The sequence below is a fragment of the Platichthys flesus genome, chromosome 2, assembly GCF_949316205.1.
Source record: "Platichthys flesus chromosome 2, fPlaFle2.1, whole genome shotgun sequence".
In the NCBI taxonomy this organism is placed as follows: Eukaryota; Metazoa; Chordata; class Actinopteri; order Pleuronectiformes; family Pleuronectidae; genus Platichthys; species Platichthys flesus.
Window position 1 is genome coordinate 27705644 of NC_084946.1, and position 25765 is coordinate 27731408.

Sequence of the window (25765 nt, forward strand, 5' to 3'; positions counted from 1 at the left end):
GACAAGAAAGTTGATCAATCAAGAGCTTAATGAATTTGGTTTAATCATCATTATGTGATTTAAGGAAGTGTTTTTTAAGGTTACGTGAAAACATCTGTATATCTCAACTTGTGTTAGAGAAGCAGGTAAATAGATGGAAATCAGTTCAGGAGCATCCGGCTGTAACATCGCAAAATACCTACCCCTCAACTCGTGGAAAGAATTAAAAGTACATGTAATAAATCAGTTCTAATGTATAAGCTGAATCAAACCCTTTAGTTCTGTCATATTCTATATTTTATGTATTAATTGCAAAAAAAAACAGGTTTAGCTGTAGTTTTGTTTTAAATCTCTGCTCCTTCTTTCTAATTGTAGCGAGAACAGATGGCTCGAGGAAAAGCTAATGTCACTCTGCAAAAGATGTACGACTGCAGAATTACACCATTGCACAAACCGCTCAAGCGATGTTTTGCATTCTGCTTCATCATCCCTCGATGTGCGATCAGCAAATAAGGAATCTGCGCTGAGAGTCGTGTACATGGCAGCAAAACGAGAAAATTACATTGTAGGGTAGAGTTTCTTTTTACTTTCTTTAGTCCACTTTTCTTTGGTCAATCTGTTTTTCAGGTCAGCAAAGAGAGAGAGTGTCCATCACATGGATTTGTTCTTCAATATCTACTCAGCACTTGGCTTTCTCATACGAGGAGAGGAGAGGAGAGGAGAGGGGAGGGGAGGAGAGGAGAGAAGGAGAGGAGGAGAGGAGGAGAGGAGGAGAGGAGGAGAGGAGGAGAGGAGGAGAGGAGGAGAGTGAAGGTGGAATGGAGAAAAGATGAAAGCAAATCTAACAATGATCAAAGAAAGAGACAGAAAAGAAGTTGAGAGAATAAAGAAAGTGAAGGATGGATGAAAAGAGGTGTGGCAGGAAAGTAAATGTGTGACAGAATGTGTGTTTGTGTGTGTGTGTGTGTGTGTGTGTGTGCGTGGTCTACTTGCCCCTACCCTCAACCCCCCAAGCACACACACACACACACACACACACATCTGACAACTTGGCATCATCACACACTTGGCAAAGATCTGGTCAATCTGGCCAACAGAGGGAGAGAGAGGGAGAAGAAACGAGTAGAAGAAGACAGAAAGAGGGGACTGAAAAATGATAGTGACATTTCATTCTGTCCTCTGAGTGTGTGTGTGTGTGTGTGTGTGTGTGTGTGTAGAGGCACCTTCAGTGTAACAGTAAACCACATTTAATATTCGTAGTATGAGAACGGGGGAGAGATGAAAACAAACATGTGTAATAAAGTCTCCACACGGACGTTCAGGTGAGAGAAACAGTTTCACTCACCGATAGAAGTCGTGGCTGGAACCGGCTCTTTGGACACTGAACAGGAAGTGGACACACGGCAGAGGGACAACAGGGACATCAGTCAGAAACAGACATCATGTCTTCATCAGCACAAACAACCTGGTGACACTCAGTCGTGAAATGTGATGAATAAACAATCTGCTTTCACGGGGTCGTTCATAAAGATTGTTGGTCCGGGTGCAACAACGGCTGCGGGCGTGTGTGTCTTTGTGCACGTGTGTGTGTGTGTGTGTGTGTGTGTTGAAGTGTGCACCTGAGTAGTAGGAGTTCAGCAGGGATTTGCTCTGCAGCGTCTTGCTTCCCTGCACAGAGAAGGAGCAGGTGGAGGGGGAGGCTGGGGAGGAAACAGAAGACAGGAGAGGCGTTAGAGAAAAGGAAGGAGTGAGAGGACGGGGAGACGAGTGGAAGATGACAAGTGACAGGGGAGAGGAGGATGTAAAGGGAGAGAGAGGAGGAAAGAGGAGAACAGATGTGAGAGGGGAAAGGAGGAGGTGAGGAGGAGTTTGGGGAATAGGAGAGAAAAAGACAATATCATGTAGAGGACAGAGTGTAAAGCACCAACCAGGAGAAAGAGAGAATCCAGAGGAGAGGAGAGGTCGTTGACCTCATTTCAAAATAAATCCATCATCATATGACACAATTAACAATAACAACATGCACAGAAGTAGATCAATACCCGATAATCAACAGCAGGAACAATCCAATAACTCTCTGAGCCCCATCAGTGCCACTGGTATCGAGTTCTGACCCTAAAGTGGCTCAATCTCCACGAGCCTGCACTCAAATCTGAAATACTTTGTATTGTTTGTCAATACAAAGACTGATTTTGTGGCTTGTGTGACGATCGACTGTTAAAGCAAAGTGGGTTTAACTAATGGAGGTGGGGGGTGGGGGGTGGGCATGAGGGAGAAGTTAGAGTCCAGTTCCCATCATTAGGACGAGGGATAATAACAGGGATAGATTCACCTCACGTAGAAATTACACACATGTCATGGGGACGTTCTTGGCTCTCGACCCATCCAAGGTGGTTTTACGTGATCCTTCCGACAAACAAAGAGTGCAGAGCCGTCTGCAGGAGAGGCAGGTCCACTTGACAGGAGGTAGTGTCCAGTAAATGGGTGTAGACCCAGAGGTTGTGTTGTAGGGACGTGATTCAGACTTTAACCTGATTCCAGTGGTTAAGGAAAGCAAGTTGAGGTTGATTTCAGAATAAAGGACAAGATGGTGAATGTCCCTCGTACGTTTGAAGGTCTTCTGCTCAATTAAGGTCACCAGCTACATGCTACCACAGATGTTAGCAGATGTTAAGGACCTGACTTCAGTTGTGCACCTTAGTGTCATCAAGTGTTTTGGTCTTCTAATCAATGATACAGGCCGAGACTTGAGGCTAACGCTGAATCTGAAAGGCTACTGGTTTGTATGGCAGCACCATGAAAACCATGGCCGCTCAGTGGTGTCCTCTTTCAGTGATCCGAGACCAGGTGCACCATCGTGTTCTAGAAGGTTTCACCAGAAAGGAATCGTTTCCACAACGGGGAAACAGATGCAACATGGAAGGGGAGAACTTGTCCTCCGACTTGACACCCAGGTTCCATGTGACCTTGGTTGGGCTGAGACACGAAGAGCTCATTTTGGTTTAGGAGTCACTCCCTCGTCCATGAAGATGTGTCAGAAACACCAGATTAGCTCCAGGAACCCGTCACAGTGTTGTGAGAAGACACTATAGTGGATTATTATCTTCCTGCGGCCGCTGTAATAAAAGTTCAGGTAGAACCCAACGACTCCAGACTCCAGCCCTCTGATGATGTGTGTCTGCTTTCAGAGTCGACCTGGTGGGAGTAGAGGTGGCGGTTCCGAATTGTAAACTTTACTTAACTAACTCAACTTCCCCCTGCTGCACCCCGAACCCATTACAGCGGTTGATCAGATTGCCAGTTCGAAACCAGTCACTGTGGTAATAAGGCGACAGACCACAGCGTCCAGGCCAGTTAGAGCCGAGCGGAGATACATCATCTCCTGTAAACGTAATTACCCCCCGGGGCTGGCTTTCTTAAACAGTGACTGATGGCTGCAGACACACCCCCCCACACACACACAAACACACACTGCACAGGGTCTATAAATAAATGATATGTAGGATAGACACACACACACACACACACAATAAGATAAAACCTAGAGAGATTGCTGTGAGACTAACTGTGATATATTATATACCGGCCGAGCCTGTTAAATAATCCACAACAGATATTCTAGCGAGCCCACACACACGGGTCTCTGTGTGTTGGAGTGTGTTAGAGTGTGTGTTTCTGTGTGTTTTTCTTTGTGCGTTCACTTAGACGGGATTGTCATCTACCTGTCGGCCTTCAGAAGCCGTTCAGAGCTCGGGCATGTTAGTGTTTTTCGGTGTCTCTCCGGGTCCCGGTGGTCCGAGGCGGAGGCCATTAGTGGAAACTGCTTCTCCTTCCACCTCCCTTCATCCTCAGTGAGCAGATGACATGACGCCTCCCTCCTCCTGACCCTTTTCTCCCTGTCCCGCTGTTTCCTCCACCACACACCTCCCCCCCTCTGTCTCCTCTTGTCTCCACTTTGTGTCTCCTTGTTTTCAGCATAAACGCAACTGTGTTTATTACATTTTCCAATTCCAGCCTTCTACTTATTCTGTCTGATCTATAATCTAAGTGTAAACACACCCACACGTTATGGAGATGGTGCGGCTACAGCTCCATGTTGAAAACTTGTGATGGCATTGGCTCCTTCACATCTGGGGGGGGGGGGGGGGGGGGTTGCGATGCACTGGGAGTGTGAGCGAGCAGCAGCATGTAATAATCCCACTAATCATCGGTCAACGTGAGATATGTGTGTCTGTGAGTGTGACAGCTGTTAGCTATATCGAGCTCGGCTGCTTTTAGCACACGTCATCTTCTGGAGGACCTGCTCAGATCGGATCTGGGAGAAGAGATGATATAGTTTGGAATCTGGCATGAGGACACACACATATATATATATATACACTAATGATACAATAATCTCTGTTGCCTCCTGGCACAGATACATCATCATATCAACTATAAAACCACCTCTGTTTTTGTCTTTTGAATAAAGTACATATGTAAAGGGGCAGTTTCAAGGCAGAGAGTCCTTTTAACTTCACTGGTGTTTGAAAATATGATTGTTATGATAATTTCCTGATGTAAAAATTACCTCTTCTTGCGTAATTCTTATTCATAATCTGTTTGCGCTTGTGTTTTCTGTTACAATAGCCCAATTTCCCCCAATGGCAGATCATTTAAGTTTTATCTTCACTTGGCTCTATTGTCGTCTGTTCCCTCCTCCTCCCCCCCCCCCCTCTGCTAATGCCCCGAACGCAACACATTTCCTCCGCTCCTGTGATAAGACCCCCCCTCCCCCCCCCGTCTCATGCGCACCGGCGCCGTATGCTAATGCGCCGCAAAGACGGAGCTCAACTTTAATACGTGGAGGAGGAAATCTGCTTTGACAGCAAAGTCCTGTGAAGACAGCCGGTGACTGGGTGAGAATCCAATAACACAAAAAGGTTATTTGCTCTGCGAGGGGCCATCCGCACAAATATTATTGGGTCCCCTTTCCCCCCCGCCTTGTGTCAGCGTTTCTCTCCCCGTCTCATTAGGACCGGGCCTGGTGACTCCGGGTCTGTGTGTGTGTTTGTCTTTGTGTCGTCTCTATGAATGTGATACGACTTCCAGGGACTAGCTTGTTGCACTAACTTGGATCAACCTGACGGCTAATTGTGATGAATATTGAACAACAAACTCGTGTAAACGAAGCAAAACGCTCAGAATTATATATTTCTCTATTTCTCTCGGTACACCCTCATCCAGAGGCACAATATGGACATATATTGCAAATGTGGAACCTCGGGGGGGAATCTCTGCAGGCTGAGAGACGTTTTTCTTTTTGCATCTACTTAAAGCTAAAGTATAGGAATGTCTGGCACCTATTTACCATATTGCTAAAATCTAGTTTGCATCACAATTTGAAAACCAAATCTTCATATTTGGCCACAGGCAAGGTCTTGACAACTTTTCCTGGAAGCAGAAAAAAACATTCCTTTCTGTAAATTCATGTATTTTCTAAATCCACTAAACACCGCAAACCTTTATTCATCCACTCGGCTGTTTTGCAGTTAGGTCGGGATAGTAAAGTAAAGTTTTATCTCACACTGAAGGTCAGGAGGAGACTAAACTCCCTCTGCGCTCGGTAGGCTACACAGTCCATACTAAACGGCCGCGGTCCTTTTGAAGGCAAAGACATTTTCCAAGTTTTTAAATATCACAGCCTTATCGAACATCCAAGGTTCAGATATAAGGGATCAGTCCTAAGTGCTTCCAATGCAAACGCATTATTGTGCGTCAGGTTTGCAGCGTGGACAGTTAAGAGAAGAGTGCCGGCAATTACGGCCGACATTAGCCTGCTACTTAGTCCCTCTCTGGCACCGCTGGCTTTCAGCAGCCAAGCACTCCCAAAAGGCCAGGCTGACATTTTCAAGAGAAAAATGCCCTTCTGAGAGGCCCTGTTTAATTACCCAAGACACACACACAGCCACACAGACACACACAGACAGACAATTCCACAAAGAGATGGGAATACGGACCCACACAGCCGCACACACGCAGGCAGGGTGACTTTCATAAGCAGTGGCAGATACACGCGGATGCATAATGCAACTTGCATTTCTGCACTGGCATGTGTGTGAGGCAGAAAGAAATTAGGGAACGGATTCTGAAAATGATTACAACAGCACTAAGTAAGATGGAGGTTAGTGAAACAGCACAACACACTGCTGCTGCTGCAGGAGGAGGAGGAGGGGGGGGGGGGGGGGGGGCATATGGAGCTTTATCATAAAATGAGATGTCCACTATTTGAATAAATGAATCTGACAAAATGATTAATGGCCCAGAGACGTGGTGTGTGCATATTTCCAAGTACAGACAAGGGCGAGGGGAAAGTTTACTGTGTGAAGCAAAAGTTAACCAACAGTAAAATGACTTGTTTAAGACACACACTCTTTGTGTCTCTACTCCCGCAGCACAACAACACCCCGGCTTGTGACTCAGATATGACACTGGAACAGGAAGTTCTCCCGTGCACCTTCAGGAAGCTGCCGGCTGCGGTCGGGAGATTCCGGCGGCACACTGACGCTCGAACCTCAGGCGGGTTTTCCACTTACCGAATCCGTTGAGGTCCTGGGTGGAGGTGGAGAAGGGGTCGTCTTTGTGCAGCGTGCTGACTTTAGTGGTGCTCTTATCAGCCGTGGTGACCGGGCCCATCTCCCTCTGCTGAGTGGAGCTGCTGGCTGTCTCCTTCTGCTTCTTTGCCAACTTCCTGCAGTGGTATCAACACATGCACACAAATAAGCATACACACAGGTAGAAGCTCCCCCCAACACACACACACAACCACACACACACAGATATATTAACACTTGAGAACATGCATGTGTGCGTGAATCAGCGTGCAAAGCCCAAACAGGATCACAGACACACAAACGCACATCAGAAGACGAAGTGGGAGTCGATGAGAACATGCAGCAGGAGAGAACGTTTCATTAAACGTGCAGCGGCTCGAGCTCATGGGAGATAAAAATAACTTCATGAGGGTGAACACTCTGGTTTGTGCATCGCCGCTTTGAAAAGTTCCAAACACACACGTTTACAGCTCAGGGTTCCAGAGACGGTAGAGGAAATGGTAGTTTGTCATTTATTTGTACAAAGACTGTCGTGCATGTCTCTAAACTGAAACCTGTCCGTTTGCTCTTCTTCATCATCTGCCACTACTCCTGTGTACTCATGTAGAGATGTAGTAATGATAACTCCTGCGTATCCACAGGCTAGATGGTCCCATGGGGGAGATCCCATCCCCACATTGTTTTTCACTTCTTGTTTTGCTTGTTGACGTGTAAACAGCATCAACAATCTGTTTAGTTTTGACGAGTCCAATTATACCAAGAAATGAAGCCAAAATATCCTGGAGAGAAATCGCTGCCATCTTGTACTGAAAACACAATTTGGAGCTAACGTCCAGATAATTCAAATCAAACTGATCCGAGACATAAAAGCTTTGGTTTGTTTCATGTCCTGTTCAGTAACATAGAAGGAGGCTGAGTTTATGACCTATTCTACACTCAGCCTGCAGGGGGCGATAGGGAGGGGAATCGTCTACACATGCAATCTTCATACACAATCTACGGAATCGTTTATTAATATTATCTATTCGGTAAAACCAGTGTAGACACACTTTTACCCTGCAGGAGCACATTCCACAGAACTTTATTCATAAGATGACTAATTTCTCTGATCATGATTAAAACAAGTTTTTCTCTGTGAACAAACAATTGAATTCTTGAACCTCTCGGAATTAAAAACAAACGAGGAAGTTGTGTTTCTCTTGAGTAATTAAAATGAAGGATGAAGTGTCTGAGCAGGAGCAGGTTAACACTCAGTGGTTGAGCAGCAGGTTGGCTTCATGCAGCTGCTGTGGACACACTGGTGCTAAATGCAGTCCCAGTAAAGAGTGACGGCTGGTGAGACGTCCCCCGAGTGCTGCTGCAGCCTTGTGATTTGTTTTTCCTCAGTTTACTGTTCTCATGTCACAGCTCCCATCTGCCGGCCATTTCACGGCAGCTCTTCTGAGTTCTACCTTCACTCTCTGGTCCGTGGAGACGGCAGATGGCACCGGCGACGGCGAGCGATAACAATGTGACACAGATTCACCAAAGCTTCCAGAAGTTCTGCCACTAAAGCTGAGGTTTTACTGCCTCTTCCTGCATTCAGCACCAGAAGTGAAACATGTTCTGTGAACCTGAACATACAGGAGGTGAGAATCAGTGGGGCTGGATGACGTGAAGCTGTGGTGCAGCTTAAATCAAATCCCTGTGCCGTGCTGCAGACCAGGGCGGCCTCCAGCCCGGGGACATCACAGCAAAACACCCAAACATAACCGATGGGGCCTTGAACACCTCGTGCACGCTGCCTCTATTGCAGCTGAGAAGTTTAGATCTACCCACCGAGCGGCAGGAGACACATTTCTAGAATCCACTTCGTCACTGTCTCTTTAACACGCCAGGGTACTTATACACGTGGCTGCTGATTGGACGACACCTTTGCCACGCCCCCACCAAACGGGCTGAAATGTACCCGGAAGCCAGCAGATGCTAACTCACCAGTCAACTTGGAATCAATAGAAAACTTCAAATCAGATCCATAAGGATTGGATAAAGACTTCAGGGAAGGTCTTGAGCTTCACTGAGCGATTGAACGTTGGATTACATGTTCAGCTTTTCATACGATAAGAAATAAAGATGTATTAATTGGTGGGACAGCATTATTCCAATATTTCTTGAGCTGTGGTCTCTTGAAATTTGTCAAATAATTCATTTTGAAAATCACATTTATTTTGTAAATCAGAAAGTTTCACATTTTGCCCCCCCGACCGCCGAGTCGTCATTTCTCTGATTCTCTACAGCTGCAAAGCTCGTGTGACCCATAAAGTCACAACGACTGAATTAATGACAAATGTGCCAAATAAAAACAATACTGGAATCTATTATGAAACTGGATCAGGCTAATTCAGGATATTCACAGAATCCAATCGACTCACAAACACTGATTATTCGTCTGCTGGTCTGAACCCGAACGGCTCCTCAGGGACTTTAAATGTCCGGTTTATACAAAACAATAGAAAGAAACTACAGTAGATTTATGACATCATTATTCCAGTTTCATTTGTGTTTATTTTTAAATGAACCATTTCCCTTTGAATTTGCATTTTCTACATTTTGCATCTCGACGGTAGAATCCTATCGAGCGACTCATCAACAAAGTTTCCCTCAGCGTTTCCTCACATTAAAACCTGCTACACTTTAAACACTGTGTTGCTAGTGTGTGGATCAACAACACATCGGTTTGTAAGACGCACAAATTTATCTGATTCTTTTAAAAAACACAAACGCCTCACACAACTTTTTCTGGAGTCGACTGAAAAACCTCCTCCGGAATCCACCAACACATTCCTCGACTTCCCGAAGGTGTCTGACATCTCGTCACGAGTGGCAAACAGTGGGCAGTGTGTGTGTGTGTGTGTGTGTGTGTTGGCTGTAATGCATGTGTGTGTGTGTGCTGGACGTTCTCGGCTGTGTGTGTGTGTTGTATCTGGCTGTAGGCGCCCGCTGAGTGGGTGTGTTTCACGGTGAACTATCACGAAGCCGCCCAATCCGCTCATTCTGCACGTGTCTCCAACACAGAGAGTCAAAACCAAACACATCTTCTTTCCTACACAACGTTCATCAGCGTTAACACAACGTGTCTGAGAGCTTTGAGGTTCGACTCAGAGGATGAGTCACTAACGGGAGGAACTGAGAGAAGAACATTTCTACAAGTGACACCGATCCCAGGAAGTCGTCTGGTTGAAGGTGATCTCTAACGTCCTGGTTCCGTGAGTCTTCAGAGAAGGTTCTGGGTTCTTTGGGATGAGCTGTAAACACTGAAGAACTGAACTGAGCAGTTTATAAAGAGTTCTAAAGGCTTCGTGCTTCTACATCTAAACATCTGAATATACGTTCTCTTCCACCATCAGGACCAAGAGTCACAAGGATCACAGCTTCAGGCTTCTCCACCCGGGAGGTCATATGTTCACTGCCATCCTATTAAAGTTTCCACTTTCTTGAGCTTTACAAGATTAAACATCCCTCGAGTTTTCATAGTCGTAAAGAAATGTGATAATTGTTGTAAAAAAGTAAAAGAATCAGAATTAAACATATAACAACAGCTCAGGCTCTAAAAGGTTGAATGAGATCCGACTGGATCAGTGAAGTCAAACACACAACCATCCCCCCGACCGGCAGACAACCTGTTTCTTTCTTCACTAAATGAACACAAACACAACTTACTGCATCACTGCCAAATGTTGCCATTGGATTTTGTGCATTCATGCATGTGTGTGCGTGTGTGTTAATGTCGTGTGTGTGTCTCGTCTCTGTTTGCTTTTCAAATGTGCAACAGGTATTTTCAGATTCACCTCATTCCTATACAGTCCACACAGAACGACTATTAATCCAACACGTGTTGTGTTTGTGTGTGTGTGTGTGTGTGTGTGTGTGTCCGACACATGCTTGCGTATTTAAACACTTCAGCCAACAGAGGTAAAAGTGGTGGAAAGATTAAAAAAGAGACAGAAAGAAAACGGAGGAGATAAAAACAACAACCAGTGGAACTCGAGTGACAGAGACATGAAGATGTTAGAGAAAGAGAGAGAGAAAGAGAGAGAGAGAGAAATGTGAGAGACGGATGAGGAGGAATGGCCGAGCACGGTTTCTTAGTCATTTCTTTCCATCAACCTCGCTGCGCACCAATTTAAAGGAGCCTGGAAAGCTCCCGTGTGATTGGAGCTCAGAGTGGCCTATTCCTGGCTCCCTGGCTGCACATCGACAGAAAGTGGGCAGCAGGCGAGGAGGAGGAGGAGGAGGAAGAGGAGGAGGAGGAGGAGGAGAAGAGCAAGCAAAGTGGGAAAAGATGAAGAGACGGAGAGAGAATGGAGAACAAGAGGAGTGAAGAGGAGAAGGGCGAGGGGAGAGGACTGGAAGGAAGGAGGATGGAGGAGGTAACAAAAGAAACAGAAAAACACTCGTGACTCGCAAAGGAAGTGAAAGAGCTTCTCCCTCTCATCCCCTCTTCTTCTTCTTCTCCTTCATCATCATCACACCTCCACCCAGAACACATTCATCCTCTTAATGGACTCGTTTAAATGACATATTCCTCCCATATTGTGAGTGACAATGAGCCCGACGTCCTCCTCCTCTAATGAATGTCACGGCGGCAGTTCATTAAAGCGCTAAGGTTAGCCCCCCCCCCCCCCCCCCCCCCGGAGACGTTCATTGCAGGTTGCTTGATGCGTGGATTAACGAGCGATGTGCGGTGGGCTTGTTTTGTGTGTGTGATGACTTTTAAGAGAAGGTGAGAGAGAAAGCGGAGGAGAAGAGGTGGAGTGAGACAGAGGGGGCGGAGCTTGGGTGAAGTGGAGCTACAGTAACGGCCTTTTTAATTGTTGCTCATTTGATGCATTAAGTGTCAGGAGCAGTCGAGAGGTTCATTCCACGAGGGCTGGATATGCATTCAGTTAACTACCCGAAGTTCATCATCCAGAGTTTCCAGGAAATTAAAGATTTAGTTTTCCTTAATCAATATGTCTATAAATATAAAGTGATATCACAATTCGCTTTGTTAATAATTAGCTACATGAGATTTAAAGCATCTGGAATAGATGGTTCAGAATGTGGCACAGACAGAATCAATCTGGAGTTAAGTGATGTGCTCAGGGAACTTTTTGCTTCCCACCAGTTTTAACTCTGCCAATGAGGTTGTGTTTTCTAAGCCATTTGGTTTATTTTACTGACTGTCAATCAGATTCTTTAAAACTGAGCCCACGTCCTTGAATTATGTGGAGAAGTGGAGTTTCACAACATTCTGGAGAAGATCCAGATAAATGTGTCTTTCTCTTTCTTCAACGTGGAGAGACCGAGTGTTCCCCTGATCAGAGGAACCTTCTCTCCAAGTCCAGATGTAGTAAGTTCTCCAGATAAAGCTAAACGATATGAACCAGCCCTTCACATTAAGAAGGAAAATGTGATCTTATTTGTTTAACGTACTGTTGTGTATGTTTAGTGACCTACTTGTGTTCCTATAGTGTAGCAACACAACCTTCCATGAAGTCAACAACCACCGTTTGGTTACCACTTGCTTCCTTTTCCTTGAAGCTGACGCACGCAGAGGGAACTTCATTTATTCTAACAAGAGCCTGGCAAGTCAAGAGGGGGCGGCCTCCAGGCGTCCAATCAAACGAGGGGAACGGCTCTCGTTTCACCTGTCGAGGGATCGACTGAACGAGAAAGGCCTCAGCCCGTCGGCTGGCAGGTCGACACGACCCCAGCCTCCTCCCAGTCGGCCCAGCCCGAGTCAGACAGGCCGTCCATCACCGGCTGATGACAGCAGTCGCTCCGGAGGAGGCTGCAGGCGAAGACACAACAAACTTTCATCTGCCTATCACAGGATCCAGAGGCAGGCCCGGCGAGGGAGAGAGGGAGAGAGAGAGAGAGGGAGGTGAAGAGAGAGAGAGAGAGAGAGAGAGAGAGAGAGAGAGAGAGAGAGAGAGAGAGAGAGAGAGAGAAATCCCTCTCTCATCTAACTGTAAACATCCTGGGGCAAAAGCTGTGTGTGTGCGTGTGTGTGTGTTTGTGTGTTTGTGTGTGTGTGTGTGTGTGTGTGTGTCTGTGTGTGTGAGCACATGCAAGTGTGTGTTACTGCTGCTGCTCTGTGCTAATAACAGTCTTCTCTGCTTCAGTTTGTATTATAAACCAGAGCAAGAAGGATTTTTTTCTGTACTTGTCTAAAAAATCTGCTGTTGATAAATTGATCGTTTTATTTTATTCTCAAAAAATGTACAAATATTAATGTAATGTTAATAATAAAAGTAAATTCCACCTCCTTGTTTACTAATGGAGAGGATATGGGTCATTGAAGTACAGGCATTTTTAACTGAGGTTTTTTTCACAATAGGCAGCCAACCTTTTTTCTTTTCAACTAGTGATTAACATGACACAGATTCTTCCTAAGAAGAAGAAGAAGAAGAAGAAGAAGAAGAAGAAGAAGAAGAAGAAGAAGAAGAAGAAGAAGAAGAAGAAGAAGTCTTGGCGTGTGATGACTGTTCCGCTCGGTTTGAACTCTGCTGCCGATTTAGAAGAAGTTTCCAGAAGCTTTGAAGACAGTTGGAGATTCAGGAGTTTTCAGAAAGTCTCTGCAGGGATTTGCAGGTGAGCTTGAGGCAAGAGAGCGGATGTGTTTACACACGTTTGTGGGTTTATGTGTATCCTGCGGTGTGTGCGTGTTGTGTGTTTGTGTGTGTGTGTGTGTGTGTGTGTGTGTGTGTGTGTGTGCATGCAGCTAGCGTGGCTCCTCTGGGTTTAACAGCAGGAAATGGCCACGTGGTTGAAGATGATTACGGTGATTTACGTCGACCTTTCGGGACGAGACACTTTAAGAAAGGGAAGCAGCAAACAATGGAAATTCATTACGGCTGAAATTTCCTCTTCACCACCAAAATAATGTGGTCGTTAAATAACGAGTCATCGTGCAGAGAGCGTCCTGCAAACCGAAGAGGTTCAGGGAGTCTCACAAGGTTCAGAAGGTTTTCACCAAAACAGCTTTTCTGGTAGAACCGCTCCTTCTTAATAACACGTGTGATGAAATCATGTGATACAAGAAACTGGTCTGGATCCCAACTTGGAGTTTCCATTTCAGGACTGGTTTTCTAGTTTTATCCCATTTTGATTAAGGATCCTTTAAATTCAGATTAACGTGGCATCCTTTCATTTGGAGGCAACAAAGGATCCAACTGGTTTGAGCCTTCGAGAACCAACCCAATCCCAGTTGATGATGCTGGTGAGCTAGCTTAGCTTAGCAGGCTAGCACAGTCCTCTGGATCATGACGTAGCAATGTTCTCACCACAAGTCTGAACATTGGCTCCCTGCTGGGTTGTTAAGCTTCTACACCAAAGAGTAAAATCACTTCAGTAAATAATCTACAATGAAGAATTGAATGCACATTTCTCTTGACTTTCCACAAACAACTTTAACAACACACCAGTGTGAGTTGATCCACTCCTCTGGTTTCCATTGGCAAGCAGAGTCTGAATTCCACATTCGTTTAGAGGTGATTGGCTGCCATCTGCCAGACGACACATCGTGCCTGCCGGCTGCCTAGTGGCTTCTTAGCATCAAGTCAAAGTTTCTGAACCTCGGGACTTTTCTATCATTCAGAGTGAATCTCCCTCTGGCTGCTCGACTCCACCCGGGGAAACGTAGATTCAGATTTCGGGCGTTTGGGGCGTTTCTGTCAAATTGAGTTCATGCTCTGATTCAGCGTTGGGTTAGATACAGTAGGACACAACAATACAAGACAACATTTGAACAGAGGTAGTCATATATACGGAACTGAGAAAGGAGTTAGTCCTGATGTGAAGTCTCTACTTACAGGTAATAAGAGTAGGAATAAGCATGTCTTCTGAAGCATGGTGAGGTGAGGCCGATGATGACAACAGAGCAAAACCCAGAAGAAGGACAAACACATTGGATTAGTTCATCATTAGAATGGGGAAATATTATATATTGGACTTGGATCTATCAACTTTACATTTGTTCCCTGACGTTTTGACAGAAGCTGAGTTGATCCCTGACGATTCTTCATTTTGATAAAAGGTGTCCGGCCATGAAGTTAAATTTCCTTTACTGGCCACCGGGTTAAAATTCATGTCTTTATTTACAGGAAGAGGCAATAAAACCCTCATACGGACGATATTTAGAGGTGAATCAGCTGCAAAGTGCTCGACCCAAAAGATTAGAGGCTCTAAGCTTCTTCATGCTGTGAACAATGATCACTTCTCTCACTCAAAGCATTAGAACCCTGCACATCTGATGCCTCCATCACCAGGAGGCTGGTGGAACAGACACATGTGGGATGAAGAATGATAGAAAACAGTAAAAGGTAGAAGATGATGGACGAACAAATGGAAGCGTGGGGGGGGGGTTCCTTTGTGATGAGTGTGTGTTGTTGTGTCCAGGATTAAAAAGGAAAATGCAACAAATACTCAAACGCTTATTGAAATTGTGTGAATCTCAAAGAGGGTCAATAAAAAGACACAAAATCAAGTGATGCAGAAAGAGAAACAATAAATGATGTATAACCACAAATCTATACCTCTGAATTTCACTTGACCAATAAGTCATCTATCCATATATGTGTGTGTGTGTGTGTGTGTGTGTGTGTGTGTGTAACTGGACTCCCTGTGGTATTGCCCCCCCCCCCCCGCACAGACCCTTCATTTGTTGAGAGGCCAGAGATTGAGATCTCATAGTTGCTCAGGACACAAACACAAACAAAGACACACCACAACACGCAGTCGGTTACACACCTAACTCTCTCTGTATTTCAGAAGCCTTCACACACTCACAAAAACACAAACACACCAAAATACACATCATAATTCAACACACATATTTCTGTCCATCCATCCATTTGCACAACTACTTAATTCACTTCTATTCACTTTACACACCTAATTTTCACTGTTTCAAAAACCTCTCTCTCTCTCTCTCTCTCACACACACACACAGACCCACACACAGACAGACACACACTCACACCCTCCATCACATCCATAACCCTGCTCTGCTGACATTGTCCTTATGATATTAATAAAGTGCAGCGCGCTGAGAGCTCGGCTGTAAAAGCCACAGCTGTTAAAACTGGTCATAAATATTAATATGGCGAAGAAAAAACTCTGCGCCGCGATGTGCACGGTGCTGGTTGTGTGTGTTGGAGGAAGAGAGTGACAAAGTGTGTGTGTGTGTGTGAGGTTGTGATGTATTTGTACATGTGTGTGTGTTTGTCTGTTTAACAGCATGTGTCAGTCTGATAAGTGAAGAGTAAACGAAGAGTGACGTATCTACGTGAAGGTGTGGATGGTGTTTATAACTGGACTCTGCACTTTTCAGATCTATCTATCTGTCCATCTATCTATCTATCTATCTATCTGGCTATCTATCTATCTATCTATCTATCTATCTATCTATCTATCTATCTATCTATCTATCTATCTATCTATCTATCTATCTGTCCATCTATCTATCTATCTATCTATCTAACTATCTATCCATCTATCTATCTGTCTATCTATCTGTCTGTCTGTTTGTCTATCTGTCTATCTGTCTATCTGTCCATCTATCTATCTATCTATCTATCTATTTGTCCATCTATCTATCTATCTATCTATCTAACTATCTATCCATCTATCTATCTGTCTATCTATCTATCTATCTATCCATCTATCTATCTGTCTATCTATCTATCGATCGATCTATCTAACTATTTATCTATCTATCTATCTATCTATCTATCTATCCATCCATCTATCTATCTGTCTATCTATCTATCTATCGATCGATCTATCAATCCATATATCCATCTCTCTCTCTCTCTCTATCTATCTACCTACCTACCTACCCCTCTCTCTCTCTCTCTCTCTCTCTCTCTCTCTCTCTCTCTCTCTCTCTATCTATCTATCTAAACCTCCCCTCAGTCTCAGTTGTGGATGACAGCATGATGCCTGCAGCCACAGTCGTGTTGTGTATTCCTGGTTCAGGTTATTTGTCATTGGTTTTATGCTCCATACAAACAGGACCATAAAAAATAATGGAAAGCACTATATTCATATAACAGCTGGATGTGACTTTACACATAAGCACACATCTGCTCTCTCACACACACACACACACACACACACATTGTACTGGAGCTGGTCTTGGCTGTGTGTAAATGGTTCCTGCAGCAAACACACAAAACACACAGTGTGACGGCTGCAGTTCATCACAGGCTCATATGAATACTATCAGCTGGAGAAACACACACCGACATTTCAGCGTGGACGTGATGAAGTGCTTATCACAGGTCACTCCGTCTCTCTCTCTCACACACACACACACACACACACACACACACAGAGACACACACACTGAGACAAAGACATTGGATTGATTCCCATTAACTGTCCAGACCTGAACCCTCAACCAGGACCACAACAACGACCCTCATTAGGATCAAGCACTGGTCCCCATCACGACAACTGGTCCCAAAAGGTCAGTGTTTATCCCAGTAAAGGTTCCACATACACAATATGTGTTTCAACAACACAATGGCTGTAGTTTATCACACTTATATATAAATATATATATATATATATGAGTAGTGTGTGATGATGGAATACTTTCCCTACGGGCGGAGCTCGGTGAAAAATGTCTCACCTACTGCATGAACACACACACACACACACACACACTTTCCTCTCTCTCGCTTGCCCACAATCTGTCTTCTGCACGTTGACACACACACACACACACAAACACACACATACAGGCTTGCATGTTCTGTGTATATAAGCACATATGTGTACAAACACACAGCAGCATGTGCATGTGGTCCCTTACTGACGTGTGCATTCTGTCACTGTGGCTTATTAGCACCTCATTACAGCCTGTGTGCGCTAACACACACACGCTAACACACAGACACACACAGACACAGCAGCCTGCAGCCAGGGACGAGGGGAAGCTTCTCCTCCGTCTGTGGAAACTGTCAACGTGTCCTTCATCAAACCAAAGAGCTCAGTGTGAATATGAATGTGTGTGTGGAGGTAGAACTGGTCACTGGAGGACTTCCATTAATAAGTGTTATAATTGAAGAGGGATCAGAATAAATGAAACGTCAATAGAGCGACAGGTTTCCCTCTCTATTCATTATCTGGTTAATGAGCGCGGTTACCACATGGACGTCAACACACCATTGACACACGGGGAAACACACGGCAGACACACAAATTAATCAAGAAGAATATAAATCAGGAATCTATAGATAACTGTTCGCCCCCCACCCCCCCCCCACCCCCACACGTACCGCAAGAACATTTCTCGTGGAGCAGAGTTTAATTAACAACAACAGACTCACACAACAAACTGAGTTTACACAATTCAAAGACAATCAATTGTGTAATTTCTTGCTCGAGATGTGTCGAATTGAAACGTGAAACAACTTTTTATCCTCTGTGACATTTAGATAAACATGTAACTAACGTGTTTTATACATTTATAAGCATGACACATGACTACTGATAGAAAAGTCAAAATATTTACACATTATTATCATATTATTTTATGTCATGTGTATTATAAACTCTCATCATCAACTATAAACCTCTGTTGTATCTGCCTATTAAACTTATTGTTGTTTTATAAAGTGGAATCATTGTCTGTTCATATTTCAGAGGAGGTGTTTACCTTCAGTTTTAGCTCCACAACATTGTGTGGTAGCCTTTTTGTGTACATGCTGCCTGACAGTGTAAACAGCTTGTGTTACTTTCAGTAAAAGTCGTCAGTTTACGAGTTTCCTTCCTTCAGTTATTAGATCGGAGCCTTAAAATGTTCCCGATCATCGTTATGTTAACGATATGAAGACGGGGACACGAAGGAAAATAAGAACCAGACTGTAAATATGACTGTTTGTTCATCGGAGAGCGTTTCTGTTCTCGAGTTGACATGAGTGACATGTGAATCTGTAAATGTGTGTGTGTGTGTGTCTGTGTGTGTGTGTGTGTGTGTGTGTGTGTGTGTTTATTTTTGTCCGGGTATAAGTGGTCAACCATCAGCCATTAGACCAGTGCAGAGAGTGGACCATCAAGCATTTATCTCAGCAAGCAGCAGAGTCCATTATTCAAGCATGTGTCACATCTGCAGAACGAGGGTCAAGTCCAGCTGTGTGTGTGTGTGTGTGTGTGTGTGTGTCTGTCTGTGTGTGTGCGAGACTGCAAAATTATCTGTAAATAAGTACAAGTTTAGCATCTGTCAGCATGGAAGCACTCAGCTCCCTCTAATGTGTTTCTGTGCAGTATACATCCCAATTTGGCGACTGAAAGTCTCAGTTGACTGCAAGTACACAAACACAAATACACACACTCACACACTTACAGACACACACAAACACTAAAGACCACTTGGCCTTGTGAGAGGCGGCCACATTCAGCCTGCGTCCGCTCCCGGGGCCGACACCAGTTACTAATCACCTGGATGTGTTTGTCTCAGTTCATTGTCTGGAAAGAGGACGTGTCCCTTCGCTGCCGGAAACTTCATAATCAACTCCTGGACTCTGCTCAGTCCAGGGAGTTCAACAAAACTCCAGGTCAAGGTTTTGTCTTATAGCTCACTGATGAGTCAACGGAGAATGACTCAGAAAAGACTCAATGTGAGTTAACGGTTCCGGATGAAGCAATTCACTCTAATCTCTTTAATGGATCTTAAGATGTTTGTAACCGGCGACTTTTAACTTGAGTTTTGGGGAAAAGTGAGATTTGAATCTGGGGAAATTTACAATTCAACCCTTTAACAACCCCTGTGTTTGGATGGAAAACCAGTATCCTGATGGTAACCCAGTTAACTCTGCCAGGGAAACAGCATATTCTGATAAACCTAACCTGAGATATGTGGAATATTCTGACCTATGTATGTAGATATGAATCCGTCTTAATCACATGACGCTCTTATTGACATCAACAAACAACTAACACAGATCAAAGAAAAGTTGAATCTTTTGCAGAATTCGAAAGAGGTTCATTCTTCGAGCTGCTCAGGTCAACATCAAATAAAGTCTGATATATATAATGTTATATTTAAATAATGTCTTAATCAGACTAAGGTCATTAGTCAGAGAAGTGTTGACCATGATAACGACAAACCCTTTCATCACACAGAATTATAATCACTCTTTTTCTAAATCTGTATAAACTCCTGATTAAAAGTCACATTTGACCATTTCTACATCCTCCTCTGACGCTGTAACACAAATCACAACTAGGTTCCTCTCCGGGAAAACGCACATATTTCAATGAACTGAACACTAATCTGTTAAAATCACCTCGAGTTCCTTTAACACTTCAGAAAGTTCGGCTCACGTCTAATTTCCTAATCGAGGCCTCTGGATAAACAGGCGTTGAATTACAGAGGTGTGAGAAGCCTTATGAAGACCGAGGGCTTTTATTAAAATAACACGACACGAGCGTGACGGGCGCCGAGCGGATTGTGTTGGAGCCCAGAACAGCGTGGGTGGAGGTATTTGTGAAGCTTCACATTTCCTTTGGGGAGACATTACCACGTAACTCCCTCTTAATCACCCACCTTGGGTTTTATCTGTCGAAGCCAAAACATGTCATTTCTACAACCTACAAAGTTCACAGAATCTTCTCTCCTTAAAAAAGAGATCCTGTGTGACTCGTTGTTTTTAGAAGAGAGAGAGATAAGGAATCAAATCGTGGCGACTTGGGCCACGACAGCAGAATCTTCCAGACGGTTCATATTTCATATCTCTCCTCCTTGAGTGACGTGAACACACAAATCCACAGATAACAAACTGGAATATCACTGACAATGCATCAGAAGGTGATGGATAGAAACATCTGTCACCATCATCATGAATAGGGGATGAATTCGTGATACTGGTTTCAAACGTGCACATTTTCCACGTGAGATAAAAGAATAATAACCACCGATCACAGATGATGTTCGATTATGAGGGAAATGCACAGATGAGCAAACACAATATAGAGGGTTTTACCAAAAGCATCTTTTATATTTCATAACTGATTCTGACCTCAGGCTTCTGATTTACACCGCAATGTTTGTGTGAAGGTTTGATTGACAGAATAAACTCAACAAAGTGGATTTTGAAAAGGAAAAGAAAATCTTACATTTGCTTTTAAAAGGACATTTATGTCCACGTGCCGCAGAGATTCTAATTTCACACTCTTAAAGTTATTTCTGGCGCCACACGTCCTGTTCTCTTTCTGTGAGTGTTGCTCACCACGACACTTCCTGTGGTGCTTTTCAACCAATTTGAGGATTGTGTAACTACAGCGAGTGTGTCTGCACAGCGTCAGCACTTCTCACTGTTACAGGAAGAAACTGGGCTCAAGCTTAAATTAAGTTTTTATATAAGAATTCGTTTCTTCAGATAAATCTTCAAACTTCTTCAAATGACAGTAATAGCTGTTTGAATATTTATTTAATTACTGGTTCTACTGAATGTTTGGAGAGTAAAACATTTACGATAATGATAAATCCGACAATATTTATATCAAATAATAAAATTGGCAATGATTCCTAAGATGTCATCATCCAACTTTTAAAGTTAATGAATGTAACTGAGGCTTTATCTTAAAGTTTAACCATAAACGTATTATAAATATATAGAAAAAACACAAATGATCAAATATATAGAACTTGAATAAAGAAAATAAATATCAGCAAACAAACGCTGATAAAATATGACTGAGAAAGGCTCAAATCTAATGTTTTAGTGATTCTTTATTTAATATTTTGGAATATTTCTTTGGATTTTAACTCTTAATCACGACTTCTGTTTTTTTCGGGTGTAGCTGAGGTCATAAGATGCATTTGGTAAAAACCGTGTCCCAGCCAGAGAGCGGCGAGATGAGAGGGACGGCGTGGATGAGTTGATGTCTAGAAGTAAACATACAATACCCCACGCTCAGAGTTCTCCACGTGTGAATCTCTCTATCGGAGCAAGGGCAAGGCAGGGCGGGACAGGAAGGGGCGGAGCCAGAGACAGGAAGCAGGAAGATAGAGAGAGACATAAAAAAAGGGGGTGAGACTCGAGGTGGTTTCGGGTCGAACAGGAGACGCAGGACACATCGGCTCGAGGACAGGACATGTCCTCGCTGCTGAGACAGTGAATCTGAATCCGTCCATTGACACAAAGTAGAATTATTTATTTTGCAACCAGTGGTTTTAAGATTTAAGAAAAACTAAATTAGCAGTCTCCAGTTTAAAAGATGTTTCTTCAATCTCAGTGACACATTTAGCTTTTTGCCAATTTTCTGGCAGAGACAAACTATGACTTTTATTTTTTGTCTGTCTGACCAATGGGAGTAAAGCTTTTATTTACTGGTTGGGATGGTTTGACTGGATGTTTGAAGGACAGAAATAATATCGGATGTTTTGATGTGCAGATGAAAAAGAAAAAGAATGATAATGTCGATCTCAAGGGCACTGAGGTGGATTCTGATCTCTGGTAATTCTGGGACAACAATATATAAACTACAAATATTGTAATCTGTGTGTGTAACGATCCACAGCATCACACAAACACACAAACACACACAGATGGTGATATGGCACCAATGTCAATGACATATTTTATATCCAGTCACATGTTGCACATGCACACAAGCTAACAAGTGAACAATCACCGCTCAGCAGAAAGACACACATGTACACACAATGCATATTGACACACATGGTGCACTTTCACACGTTTGCACACACACACACGCAAACAAACACAACACATACTAGACTTTCCCCTAGATACACTCCACAGCTATGAGAAGATGAGAAACGTGTATTTAAATTCCACTTTGTGTGTTTTCTGTTTGCATAAGATCAGGTCTTTGTTGTGTGGTTTGAATGTCGTGCTCTTTTCTTAACAGCGAAACTGAAAGAACTAAAAATACAAATTATGAATGATTAAATAATGAACTGTAATTAGCCTCTGATGGACGAAGTTTGTTCTCCTGGAACAACTTGACGTCCATCCTCGGCTCTTGTTGATCATTTCCTTTTTCTGTCTCTTTCCTTCAACTCTTCATGTTATTCAGTCAATGTCACCTGATCCACTCTCAGTCCCAGTTTAGAGGCTGATACTGTTTCATGACCAGTATCTCAAACAAGCAGAGAGGCTGCATTATTTTAATAAATACAAATAAATCCCTGTGAGCAGCTGAAATGAATCGAGAAACCTGCATCAATTCTTTTGAATGGGTGTTGATGTAAATAGCTATCGATGCTCATGGACACTCTGAATAACCACTGACGCTTACAGATCACTTAACGGACCAGTCCAGCTTCGTCCACGACCTTTTAAATACGAGTTATTAATAATTCAGACGTATTCCTCTCCCTGAACACCAGAACACAACTGGTTAATGTGGAAGTGGCCAATTTGCTAAGAAGCAGAATTGTATTTTATCATAACTCTATCATTGCTTTGAATATTCACCTGCCTATCTTCAGCTGTGTGCTCCTTTCTTTGACCTGATTATTTCATTTGTTTTTATTGAAAGTATTAAGACGCCTGACCAGGAGACACAAGCTGTTATAAAGGATCTGATGAATAACAACCACCCAGAAAGAAGAGTCTCCAGGGTCAGAACTTTAAAGAGAGAGAGAGACACATTCTGTTTGCAGAGAGACGTCACCTCTCCTCCATCACTAGTCGGCTTCTCCGGCATCGCACAGAAAATAGGAAGAAAAAATGTTTTGGGAGCTTCAGAAATATTAATAATTCATCCCATCTCCTCTCAGGCTTTTATGAAAAGTGTATCTTCCGGTGCTGCTTCTCCGAGCCCCCCCGGGGGCCACCTGGCTGCGGAAACACTGAATCCCCATTAAGCCTTCACTCGTGTCCGGCGCTGTTCACTTCTACATCATCAGCACCGAGACAAAGTCCATTTGGAACATGTGTAACTCCGTCCTGAAAGATTAATCGGACAGTTGTGCGTGCTCGCCTCCCGACAAAGTTTTGTCCCAGAATAATTGACGGGCTCTGGGAGGCGTGTTAAACACTTTCGATTAAGAGGAAACACTTCCCCCCCCCCCGAGCGCTCGGACAGCAGGATGAAAAATAGATGACCTGAGGAGACGGTCTATGATACTGTCCACCTGCGTCTGTCCCCTTCCCTCTGTCTGCACTGTGTTCATCAACTTGTTTCCTGTCTCCAGGCTCTGGCACTTACAAGAATACAACCTTTTTCCTTTTTCTATTGCTCTCTACTCAAGGGTCTGGCTCCATTTGACCTCTGCATGACCTTTGACCCTCACTGATGACCTGGGTTAGCCTGGCTCAGCCTGGGTTCATGACAGCATCTCAACTCCTTCCTCCCCCCCCTCCTCCCAATGCACCATCGCTCCCTCCCTCCGTTCACTGTGGTGGTGTTCACCCTCTAATTGGCCTTTTTATGTATATTATGCCCTGTTAGCGTGGTTAGCATAGGATTAGCATATTCACTTGACCCCTGGGTTAATAAGGGCTGCCTTGTTTTCATACTTTTTAACACTCATACATTTTTCTTCCTCTCTGCAGTTTTGTATTTAATCCCTTCCATCTGGCCTCTCTACTGTATCCCCCCCCCGCCCAAACCTTTCTCGTTAGTCCTGGTATTTTCCTCCTCTGGCTCCGATAGACGTTTATCCTCTAGATGTTTTGGATTCTCCAAGCCCTCTGTGACCCCCCACCCCCCCTTGATTTGGTTGAAAGGGATTTTCACCAACAACAACCTGGTGTAAAGTCTGAAGGAAATATCTAGAGGGGTAGAAATATCCGAGTTCTCAAAGTGTGTGACCCACAGAGATGACCTTCTCCTGCTCAGACAGAATCTACTTCCCCTGCAGAAGACTGAGGGACTCTTCTCTTCTTCTCAGGAGGTTCAGAGGGTTGTGGACTCAGCAGAAGGTCGGTGGTGATACCACAGAAAGAACTGCTGCTAATAGGAGGTCTGAATGTGATTTGTACTGTAAAGTGCTTTGAGTTGTAAAAAGCTCTTCCTGGGTGTATTCTCACTGAGATATCAAAGGAAACAGGAGGTGGCGCTGTGATTGACGATTATAAAAACTACGTACAGAACTTTTGAAACATGCACCTGACGCAACAACTTCTTTCTTTCCGACCCCTTCATACACCTTCACCTTCAGACGTAGAGCTCAGATCACTTATCCATGTTGTGTAGCTGTCGGAGCAACACAAGCTGCAGATTCTGTTTTTGCACCGTGAGCAAAGCGAAGTGTACGATTTGAGTGTGATTCAAGAAACTGAAAAAAAAACCTTAATATTAAAATAAATAAAAATGTGAGTCCTATAACAAAATGTATCAGCAACATGTGTGAGTGGGGGGGTGAGAGATGAGAGGATGGATGGAGCGATGCAGAGAAATACAGTGAAGGAAAGAAAGGCAGGTGATGGTGGCAAGTGTGCATGTAAACAAAGGTACAGGAAGTAAATCTACTTTCTACTGATCTTATCTCTGGGCACCTCTACTGTTATGATTATGATTTATTTTGCCTTTAAGGGTTAGAGAGGATTCAGAACATCAACAGATTCAAAACATTATTCTCTTTGTTTGTCTCCTTTAGAGATGAATTCAAGATTAAACAATCAACCGAGAGCTAAAAGCTGATTTCAATTTCAGAATTATTTATTTAAAAGTCCGTGTGTTGATTCCTAACGTGAGGACGAGCGCTCTGTCTGTCCATCTACTCGCTCACGTGACTCAAAGATGCTGAATTTATTATTTTATCAATAAAACATTTTACAAATCCACACAATCACCATTAAAATGACTGGAAGCCTCTGTCTCCTGCTGAAGCTGCTCATATCAGGACAGAGGCTAGAAACTGTTGTGTCTAGAGGAGATTATTTATATATTAGATTGTCATTATTATTATTATTATTATTATTATTATTATTGCTGTAAGTTGTCGCCCTCTCCCGATCGCACCTACCTGCGTTTGAAGGTGAGGACCAAGCCGAGCAGGATGATGATGAACATGAGAATCCCCGCGATCACGCCGGCCATCTTCACCGTGCTGTCCACCTGCTTCTCCGGCTCCATGGCATCCGAGTCCTGAGTGGACGCACCTACACACACACAGACACACACACACATACAGGTATGCACATAGTCACGTTGGTGGGCAACAACTCACAAAGAGCAAAGTT

General features: G+C 43.8%; 1 protein-coding gene across 1 annotated transcript in view; it reads right to left on the reverse strand.

Annotated features, from left to right (window-relative positions):
• ptprt (protein tyrosine phosphatase receptor type T) overlaps positions 1 to 25765 on the reverse strand; it is a 193460-nt gene that overhangs the window by 16720 nt on the left and 150975 nt on the right. The window contains exons 16-19 of the mRNA XM_062409429.1: positions 25549 to 25684; positions 6555 to 6709; positions 1599 to 1679; positions 1325 to 1360 (exon numbers count right to left, since the gene is read on the reverse strand). Of these exons, the coding sequence (XP_062265413.1) occupies positions 1325 to 1360; positions 1599 to 1679; positions 6555 to 6709; positions 25549 to 25684 (408 nt within the window). The remainder of the gene's footprint in view (positions 1 to 1324; positions 1361 to 1598; positions 1680 to 6554; positions 6710 to 25548; positions 25685 to 25765) is intronic.